This window comes from Nanorana parkeri, unplaced genomic scaffold (assembly GCF_000935625.1).
Source record: "Nanorana parkeri isolate BGI_ZX_2015 unplaced genomic scaffold, ASM93562v1 scaffold1295, whole genome shotgun sequence".
NCBI lineage: Eukaryota > Metazoa > Chordata > Amphibia > Anura > Dicroglossidae > Nanorana > Nanorana parkeri.
Window position 1 is genome coordinate 262510 of NW_017307563.1, and position 10970 is coordinate 273479.

Genomic DNA, 10970 nt, shown 5'->3' on the forward strand with positions numbered 1-10970 from the left:
AATATGAATGGGTTAAATGATCCGTAGTACATGATATGTAGCCCTGTACCCCCTTTTCCACTTACAGAGCTAGGTTATTTTTCTTTTAAATAAATATTAATGTAATTTTATTGGTATCTATCTACCATTAGCTGCCTCATTTCCCATTTCCCTCGGCTTATATTCGGGTCAATACTTTTTCCCAGTTTTTTTTGGTAAAATTAGGTACCTCGGCTTATATTCGGGACGGCTTATACTCGAGTATATACGGTATATAAAAGGGATGAACAGATACCATTTTTCCAAGTACGAGTACTGATACTTGTCCAAGTCCTCCCAGATACAAGTACTGATACATGTTTATTGTCATGTGACAGTTTTTGTAAAACAATACCGACTAATGATTTCAGGACAGTGGTGGAGCGCCAGAGCCCGGTCCCAGCTGCAACCGCTGCAACCTTCGTAGTTCTCATGAAAATGGCAAGTATCGGCATTGGTATCTGAACTGGTATCTGGACATCCCTATTTTTTCCCAATAATGAATCCAGAATATATATATTGCCCAGCAATGTACAGTATCTCTTTAAATTTTTGTTCAAGCATCATGTTTCTGAAAAAAAACAAAAAAAACTGTTTCCCTGAACTTCCTGTTCGGTACAAGATCACAGGGAATAGAGCAGTCTACAGCAGTCGTCCATCTATTAGGAGGAAGAAGACGGGAGGAAGAAGACGGGAGGAAGAAGACGGGAGGAAGAAGACGGGAGGAAGAAGACGGGAGTGTCTTGCCTTACTGTGTCTATGTATTTGTGGACGGACACACACAGCTTATTAGCACACACAAAAGGGGCTCCATAGGACCCTGCAAGGGAAAGGAGCCCCCCTAAAACAGGATATCAGGCCAGTGCTCAGGGAGACCAGCTGAATCTGCACGAAGCTAAAACTTTTAAACACCAATGGCAGCATCCATTGTAAGTGATTTCATCAGCATTTGAAACCGCTTAAAAACCTTTTGAGTTTGACATCACTTTAACTGTTTCGTTAAACACAATGGGGCTGAGCTGATCCTGTTAAAGGAGAACTATGGAGGTAAGTGTTTTTCCCCATAGTTCTCCTGAGGGTCATGGGAGGCAAACTAGCTGCCTCCCGTGACCCAAAGCCCAGTATATAACGAGCTACAGCTCGTGGTATACCGAGACCGCCAGAGCTGGGACGGATCCCGACATTACTGTCGAGATCCACCCAGTTGCGTGAGTAACAGCCCCCGTCCGTTCCACCAGTCAGCGCTGGAGGATCGGACAGGGGAGGGGGAGAATCCCTGCAGGGAGCCGTGAGTGACAGTCACGGCTCTCTGCAGGGACAGGATCAAGAAATGAGCGAGTGGCGGTAAGTGTTCGCTCACTTCACGATCTATTGAGCCGACCTGTGACGGTCTCATTGTCACAGGTCGGCTAGAACTATGAGGATTAGTGATTTTCACTCGCCTCATAGTTCTCCTTTAACTCAAAGTAAATGTTCACTGAGCTTATTCAAACGGCCAAGCTGTGTTCACTTTGAATGCCCAATCGCATGCAAGGGAAATATATATAAAAAAAAAAACCACAATGTCCTTACTTGATCATAATTGAATCATTGCTGTGAGCATTTCGTGAACATTTCATATGCTCCATGAACAGTCCCAGAAAGGCATTGATTTCATGGAAGCACATGGGCAACAGTACACTACAGTCCCAGCAATCCATATGTACTATTCTCCATGAACAGTCTCTACCCCTTCAATGATAAGCTATTGAAGACACATACCGATTCTACATCCTTGGTAGTACCCGAATCTTGCGAGGTGTCAGGATGGATGATCGTAGCTGAAAGATAGAGCCACAGGTCAAAGCGGAACTCAAGTGTCAACACAAAGCAATATAACCCTTCTTACTGGGATGGGTGAAGAGTAATAGAAAAGATACTGAAAATGCTGCTCAGGGTCCTTCCAATGCTGATCACATGGTTAAAGCCTAGGCAATGGCTCATGTGATTTCTACTGAAGGAAAGCCACTCTGAACATGGACCCTCCTTAGAGATCATGTGACAAATGCCAAGGTCTATGGAACAACAATTTCCCCAGAAACAGTAATCCATCTACGTGTATGTGGGCAGCCTTAGCTAACAGCCGAGTGTGTGTTCATTTTATTAACTTGCTGAATCCTGATGACATTTGACCTCCAACCAGACAGAGATCACAATTAATTTTTTTTTTTTTTTTACCGTCACTGGAAGCTTCGCTGGAATATTCCGCCATGTTGTCCTTCTCACCCGATTCTCTACACCCGGATTTATCCTTCCCCATTGTCAGCGAGTCAGTTTCTGCTCCTGTTATAAAAACAAAGAGTGATGGAACTATTATCGGGGTTTGTAGATTTCTGGCTTCCTTCCCACAGGCTCCATTACCGTTATCAGTCACAAGGTCACACAATATATATTCAGCGCGGAGATCTGTGGATGTCATTGTGGGATCAGGGAGTGCCAGAGCTCCAACTCACCTATAGAGAGTCCTGGAGAACTCCCGGAGTTCAGGGAGACCCGGGCGGGCACAGGACAGTGCCTACTGAGACTTGCTTTGAGGGATCCATGGTATGTGCACACTTCTATTTCAGAATAACAAACAATTCAAAATCCTCCATTGAAAGCAAAAATGTTCTGTGGTGTTTATGAATTGTAGATTGTAAATCGCCCAGAAAAGGAGGCGGGGGCCTCAAGCGAGAGAGAGGCCGCGGGGGCCTCAAGCGAGAGAGAGGCCGCGGGGGCCTCAAGCGAGAGAGAGGCCGCGGGCAAAAGAAAAAGGGCAGAGCAAAACAAAAACAATAAAAAAACAGAATGGGGGACAGAAGAACGAGAGAGGGTGAGGACAGAAGAGCCAAGAACGTGACAGTGAAAAGGAAAGGCCCCATTAGGTGTGCAGGTCCTACTAACTGGGTGGATGAGACATTATTCAGTGCAGGCGCAGAACTGCGCCCAGTTATACAACCAGCAGTCATGTCCTGTAGCTGGGAGATATTTCCCAAATATAAGATCACTTTGTGTTATTTCTTGTGGTTTTGGACCCCAAAATATTTTGGAGGCAACACCGGCAGCAGCAAATCCTGTTTGGATTTTATCAGGGAGCGTTCTCTAAATTATTTACACAACAAAACTTCACTTCCATTAACAGCTCCGCAAATGTTTATGTCACGTCAGTGTTTATAGGAAAACACAATCTCTAATCACTAATCTGTATTCATTCAAAGCTGAAGCTTAATCTGCTTACATTTCGCCTTCCGTGGTTCCTCCCTCCTCCTCATCAACATCCTAATGAAACCTTTTTCCATTTTTATTAAATACCTCATCAGTCGCTGTGCTTCTCTATGCAATGTGGGCAAATCATGGTTAGTAGGAGGGGCCTGCATACTACAATTTTAATATTTCAGTCACCGTACGGCAGCACACCGATCACTCGTGTGAACAGAACCATTGACAAGAAGGAAAAGATTTTCGGACCAATCTGAAACAGTAACACACTATACAGTGGTGTATTTTGGTTTTGTGCTGCTCTAGGCAAGACTAAACTTTGCACCCCCAATCTCTAAACCCCATCTGTAAACGCCACCTCTTCCTCTCTGTGCATTAAAAGTGTATGAGTGCCTATATTTTGTTGGAAGCCCGCTGCACAGGGGGGGTTCATGGCTTTATGCAGGTGGCGGGGTTCCCCTGAAAGATGTGCGACCGTCACTGTAAAAACAGGCAATGTGAGGTCCCCAGAAGGCTGCCACAAGGCCCTCAGCAAAGCACAGTACCTTACAGCAGCCAAATCTATTAAAAAACATTTAAAGGGCCGGTATCTGTTTTTAGTATCTGGCCACTTTCACGAGTACTCATCAAAATGCGCCGTTTCAGTTCATTCCTTGCGTTTCTTACTGCTCCCTATGGAAAGTGCTGCCCAAGGCAAATGCCTTGTTTGCCTTGCGTTAGAAACACCTCTGACACTATATACACACAATACATCGGGAGTGAATGGAGCCCAAACCATTCACCAAATCTCTTACCAGGTACCGCTGTCATGTCATCCAGCCGCACGCCAGCAGGGGAGGAGTTTGTGATCACCAAAGAGCTGCGAAAGAAACACACAAGACCATGAGCCTAAAGGGAAACAGACAAAGAACCTAAAAATGTATCAACTCCAGAAACGATAGAATTCTATAACCTTGTATTGTCCACAGCTGCTGGAGCATGTTCCCTGATCTCCTGAAACACAAAGCAGGAGGAGTTTTTATTCAGCGGCTTTAGTATAAACTGCAACACTGTATACAAATCTTTGAAGGGTTAACAACATATAAAAAACATCCACAATGTGGCCATTTACATGCATGTCAGGGGCACTATGCTGCCTGGAGAGCCTGCCAGTAGCAGCACTTCCTGTTGCAGGCCGACAACGATAAGCTCCTGACTCACAATTAGCAGTGGTTAGGTACTTGTTCACACCAAATGCAGACCAGACCTGCATGAGTTTCTGCACACGCAGTGCAGTGGGTTTTGCGCTGTTTTTGATGCGTTCCGGGCTGGGTTTTTTTTAGTCTAAAATGGACTTTCAGTGCATTCCAGGGCATTTGCGTGCATTTTTTATGCGTTTGCATGCGTTCCAGAGCAGGAAAAATAGGGCTTGCTGCAGTTTTTTTTACATGCGCTGGAACTGAATGCTGCGGTGTAAACTAGAGCCCAAAATACCATTGGAAAACATTGGACGCAGTTTTGATCCGGTCTAACTGCTCTGCTCCTGGAACGCGCTTGGTGTGAACTAGCCCTTAGCAGAGGTGTTGTCAGCCTGCCCTGTCCTACGCATCCTGACAGGCAGCCCAACACGGCAGGCTGACAATGCTGCTCCTAATTATGAGGCAAAGGCTTAGCATTATTAGCCTGCAACAGGAACAGGAAGTTCTGTTACTGGCAGATCTCCAAGTAAGAAACTTTGTAACCGATTAACCAAAAAAGTGCCAGGAATTGTTTTTTTTTGTAAACATGACGGCCATTCTTTTTTTTTTAATTTCAGCTGTATGAACTCTGGAACCATGAGCTGAGTACATCCTCCCCTGATGCAAATCAATTCTATTTATTGTCAGCTAATTTGAATCCTTTCCTGCGAAAGTACAGGAGAGACATTGTGTGAGAAGAGACGCGAGGCACAGGAAGAGACTCAAATCAACTCTAGAAGGAAATAGATTTATTTGAAATAAAATCATACATATATTTTAAAATAATAAAACAAATATATATATATATATAGATATATATATAAATGGGTAAGCCGTATTAGTCCAGGTTGTAATCAAAAGTATTCTAACCCCATTGCAATTCAGGTTTATTTTAAATTAAAATATCAGTGAACTGGAGGCCATGGCTCATGAGGAATATGCCAATATTCCTCAGGAACATGACCAGAAGCTGGTGTCTGGCTATGCACCTAGTTTGCAGCAGGTCATAAGAGCAAAAGGGTGTTCTGCTAAGTACTAAAGATGCTTGTCATGAAGAGATTGAATAATTTCGAGACTGTAGAAGTCAATAAAAGTTGCATTTTCAGTTGAATTTTGCTCTGTGCTCTCCCTTGTGATCCTGTACTGAGAAGGATATTCAGGGAAGCAAAGCTGAGAGAGTTGGAGCTATTTTCAAACATGATAACTGCACGTACTTGAGAAGAAATGTCAAGAAATACTTTGCTGGACAATGTACATTTGTTTGATCTGCATTCATTATTGAAAAAAGATTGAGGGTTTAATATTACTTTAACTCAAGGATATGGATCTTCATGTTCATGCATTGTGATTGTAATGATTACAAATAAAGACTCTCACCCCTGATGTTTTATTTTTGTGACAACTTCCAACCTACCGATAGCTATTGGTAAATATTGGCCACATACACTGCCAGCAGGCAGGGTGTGAGAGTCCACAAGAAGTTACCAGGGGATAAAAATGTCACAAACCAAACATTTGTCAATACCCCCATTAGGCCAGTCAGTAAGATCCAAGTCAAATCTCCCACCAATCCGATCTTTCTTCTCTAAACATAAAAATACAAGTGACGGCATGGTCACCGTTCACAGGCTATAGAGCGTTTGATGCTCTGCCGCTCTTCTGGAGCTCCGGAGGAATTTGTATATTTAAATTTTCTCTCCTTTATGACTCCATTAAAAGGCATACAGCTGACAGCAAGATTTACCCTACTTACATAAAGGCCGCATATTCCAGCGATGCTTAAACTGTGTTTGTTTTAGCCCTAATCTTCCAGAGAACACTTCAAATTATTACATTACACAGAGATCCCGTCCCGGGCTCGGGAAACACACAATTCCCAATCTTAGGACAGAAAAAAACCCTCAAATACAATTCCTTTGTCTAAAAGAAACATTAATGGGGCCATAAAATCAACACCGACACCCAATTTACCATCTCTGGGGTCAGGCTTACACTAAACGTTGTGATGGATGATTTAGAAGAAATATTTAAGGGAAGTTCACGTATATTTAACAGCAGATTATGGGATCTCTCATGCCTGTTATAAAGTGACAAAGAGAATATTATAGTGGTTTAATATTTGTGCCTCTTTTCACATTTATTTTGGTAAACTCAAAAACTAAAAAAGGTTTAAAAAGCACAAAATGTTAAATTATATTTTCTTTTTGTGTGTTCTTATATCCAGCCTGCAGGTGGCACTAGGGCTGCAACAACGAATCGATTATAAAATCGATAATAGTTGGCAACGATTCTCATTGATTAGTTGGGGGGGAAGGAAAGGAGAAAGGAAATAAGGAGAAAAGGAAAAAAGGAAAAGGCGAGGCGAAAGGAAAGAGAAAAGAGTTTTTTTAAAACAAACAATCCAATAATTAAATTAATTGAAAAAATTAAAAATCGGGCAACTAATCGATTATAAAAATAATTAGCTGCAGCACTTTATGCTCCTTTTCATAATGTCCTCCAATAGCAGCTCCTGTGTTTAAAAAAGTCAGATCTTTCAGGAGCTCAATAGCTGAAGCTTACACATACTAGTACATAAAGCAAGGGTTAAGACTACCCACCGTTTGGCTCAATTTCAATGAAACAGAGCAAGCTTTGAAGCGGAACTTTACTTAATAGATACACTCGCTATACTCGCTAACCTTGCACTCCTCTTCTACTCAGTAATCTTCATCAAGAATCTTCTTTATGCTTATTTTGTCATCTTGCCTGCTCCCCCAGCTGTCATTCTCACCTAGGCAAGAATGACATCTACTCCACTATGAATCCTCCTGGGCTATGCATGTCACACATCCCAGGGTGCTTTTGGTTCCATAGAGCAGCTGAAGTGGTGGGGGCAGAGCTGACAGTGAATCAGGGGCTGGCTGCCTGAACCAGGGAGTGACAGCTGGCTCCCAATGATATCAGAAACAAAAATATGGTGGTGCAGGACCAGGTATATGGCAATGATGCAGCAGATTGTAGCAAGACAAAGTGGGGCTCACAGGGCAGGTATGTTAATTATGCATTACAAAAGTTAAAAGATACTAGTTTGAAAAAAAAAAAAAGCCACACACGCACATACACAAGTGGTGAAATTCTTCTTTAAGGTAGGCAGCTACCTCTGTGCTCTCTCTCCACCTAACCTATCTATAGTGCTCTGGGAATCCTTTGTCAATCATGCAGGACCAAATGTTCCACAATGTGGCACTGCCGAATCCAATGAGCTTATTTTATTTTTAAACCTTAAGAGACGCCAAGATGTTCTGTCTGTCTCCTTGAGGTTGGCACAGTGCTCTTGCCGACTCCACAGGAGCCCTGGAACGCATCAATATGTACACAACGTTCATGGAGTTATGTGACAAAATGTGGAAAGTCATGTCCTCCTCCAGCTTCTTGCCAGCTAGTAAGAGCATTATTATCATTCCTGAGAGTAACACCATTATTTCCCCTGACAGGACAGTAAAATTCAGAATCACAAATGGTCTGAAAACATCCAAACCACAAATTAAATCACACAGCGATAAAAGGATAACATACAATGATGAGGAGGAGGCGAGCGAAGAGACAATATGCAATAATCATATGCAGGTTATATATGTGTAGAGAACGATTAACATCAACTATCTTGGAAACCCAGAACACTCACCCTATAGGAAAATTTTACTGGACACAAAATTGGGCAGAAAAGCAATTTGTCTTTAGGCCTCAAGAAGGAGAAAACAGTTTTGCATTTTCAAATTGTTTAACAAAGTGCCAAAATTATAGTTTTCGGGAAAGAAGAATATTTGAGGCCCTGGGAAGAGTCTTTAGTTCTTTTTGATCCGAGTCTGGAGACCACTCACTGGTTTATTGGCTTAGGCAGCTCAACAATAGTGGGTCACCACTGGGAGATGCCGGAAGCAACTCAGATATTGGATAAGAAAAGGAAGTTGAGCCCCAGACTGATGAGATGTCAGTCCATGAAATGTTTATTTTGATCACACAGCAATGGATTTCAGGGGCAGACAAGTCCTTTCATCAGGGCTCAAAACAGTAGGGTGGAGGACATGGACTCCATGAGCCCACTTACGCCCACGTTTTCTTACTTTGGGAAAGTAATGCTGATTGTAGACCATTTCCAAATCACAATTCTGAGCACATACTATACCCCCCCCCCAACTGGTTTGGAGCCCTGTTGAAGAGTGATGCGTCCTTCCCCAAACCTAAAAATATAGGACAGCAGACCCCGTTCTCAAAAGCTCACCAAACTCTGGCAAGTGTGGTTAACAATGTAAAGGGTGCTCAGATAATGGGCCCTCTCTCACCAGAGCTTTACCCCGAAATAGGTTGCACTTTTGTGATCTCATAAGGTCTCCTGTTAAGGACTTTTTCTTTGAAGGTGTTTTCTCTCCGTGGAACACTCTTCCCTCATATCCTGATATTGTAGCAACCTGATATTGTACATTGTGTTATGCATAGACTAGACACAGAGCTTTCTATTGTATCATACGTCTCACACAGTTTTAAGCTGTGCGAATGTGTGTAGTGTTAATGTACGTTATTGTTTTTGGATTGTTAAATAACTGCAAAATAAACACCTTAAAAGCATGCAAGTTTGCACTGGGCGATACTTTGTTTATTCCTAAGAAGAAGGGAAAAGAGAGAGGAGGGTTGGCAGTATTTGTTGGGTAAATTAAGACTTGTTGCAAGTTTTATTATTATAGAGATAAGTTCGGAATTTTTGCCTAGAAAAGGTGCCAGCCCTAGCTGCAGGTGCCGGCGGTCTCATGGGAAATAACAATTGCACAGGCTTAGCCAGTTTATGTCAGCCAGGGTCATGAAGGGACCTACAAAAAAACATTCCCTAATCCAACTGGGCAGATCATGTCTATAGGGACCTCAAACCGATCATGACCAGAGCTCATTAGAGGCCTAGATGAGCAGTCTAAATTTGGCAGCATCAGTAGTTGTCCATTGACTTGACAAAAACATATTTGTTTTTTTGGACTGTAATCCAAAGTGACAGCTGCTATTGGTAGGTTAGTTTGCAAACAAGCCTCATGTAATCACCATGAACAGAAGGCACTCATGGTATTCAAATGGTTGAGAACCACACAGATTGTTTACGAAGTGTTGGGTCTTTCAGATCTAGGAGCGCACACACAGGTGAGAACATCAACAACTCCTATACCATGGAAAGTAGATTTACAGTTTTAAAAAATAGGGAACTGTGCCTTTGAACATAAAATACAGATTGCAGGTATGAAAAAGGTTTTTTTTTTAGAAAAGCCTCAGAGATTGCCACCAGGGAGTGGCAAGTATAATTTTTTTTGCAATATTTTTAGCATTTGATTAAAAAAAAAACAAAAAAAAAAACACATAAATTGAAGTGTTTTAGTTTTTATTGTTTTTTTTCTATCAGTAATACCCCAAACCTTCTACACTCTATTCAGCCCAGCGCTTACCTTGGATAAAGTTTTTTCCATTGCAGGACAGTCAGGATCGTGCACATCAGTCTGAATACCCAGAGACACTTGTGTGGACCTGCCAGAAAAAAAAAAAATCACAATGACCTGAAGGTGAGTTTTATTTGTAAAATGTTTTTTTTTTTTTTAAAAGGCATTCAATTTCAGACATCATTTCAGAGCCAACACAGTGTATGATCTGCAGGTTTAAAGGCCCGCTATAGGGAAAAATATTGTATGCTGGTAACTCTATAGGGTGAATACCTTTAATGACAGGATTCAGTATATTACATTTATTTTATTTCTTCAAAAGCAATGTTTATATTATTCCCAGAATCCCCACATAAAGACCAAGCTGGCCAGCAAAAGTGACAGTTACATGAGTTGGGACAACCATATGACACTGCCAAGTGTGTCTAAATCCATTTTTATTGATATGGTTTAAACTTTTTTTTTTTTTTTCCTTGTGGGAAAAAATTTACAATGCATCTAAACCCCAATAATGAACTTCTTATTTGCTCCCTTACAGTCTGGTAAATAGATAATTGAAAGTCTTTCTACATCTGCTTAAGAAGTAAAAATACTGGTTGATTGTGCTAGAAATCTTGTTAGCCAATAACTTCCTTTGCACAAGCAGGGGTTATGGGAATGGGGAGCATGATGAGATGATGATTATGATGATGATTTGTTATTATTATGCAGGATTTATATAGCGCCAACAGTTTGCACAGCGCTTTACAATATGAGGAAGACATTACAATCACAATACAATTCAAGACAAGATGGTGAGGGCCCTGCCCCTGAGGGCTATCTAAAAAGGGAGGGGCAAGTGATACATGAGGAGGTAGCTGTGTGGGGATGGATTGTTTGAGAAAGTGATGGTTCAGTGGTCAGGTTGAGGCGGGATAAGCTACCCTGAAGAGATGAGTCTTCAGGGATCGCCTAAAGGCAGACTGAGTAGGAGATAGCTGGGCAGGCGGGGGTAGGGAGTTCCAAAGGATGGGAGAGACTCTAGGTAAGTCTTGGAGATGGA

The 10970-nt window shown here is 42.0% G+C and overlaps 1 protein-coding gene and 1 long non-coding RNA gene across 2 annotated transcripts in view; both read right to left on the bottom strand.

The window, feature by feature from the left end:
• Positions 1 to 2294, bottom strand: part of LOC108797555 — a 3388-nt gene extending 1094 nt beyond the window's left edge. The window contains exons 1-2 of the long non-coding RNA XR_001941893.1: positions 2236 to 2294; positions 1780 to 1838 (exon numbers count right to left, since the gene is read on the bottom strand). This is a non-coding gene — a long non-coding RNA (uncharacterized LOC108797555). The remainder of the gene's footprint in view (positions 1 to 1779; positions 1839 to 2235) is intronic.
• A 1140-nt stretch (positions 2295 to 3434) lies between these two features.
• LOC108797551 (lymphoid-restricted membrane protein) overlaps positions 3435 to 10970 on the bottom strand; it is a 64546-nt gene continuing 57010 nt past the window's right edge. The window contains exons 24-27 of the mRNA XM_018569162.1: positions 9938 to 10016; positions 4208 to 4248; positions 4050 to 4114; positions 3435 to 3508 (exon numbers count right to left, since the gene is read on the bottom strand). Of these exons, the coding sequence (XP_018424664.1) occupies positions 3435 to 3508; positions 4050 to 4114; positions 4208 to 4248; positions 9938 to 10016 (259 nt within the window). The remainder of the gene's footprint in view (positions 3509 to 4049; positions 4115 to 4207; positions 4249 to 9937; positions 10017 to 10970) is intronic.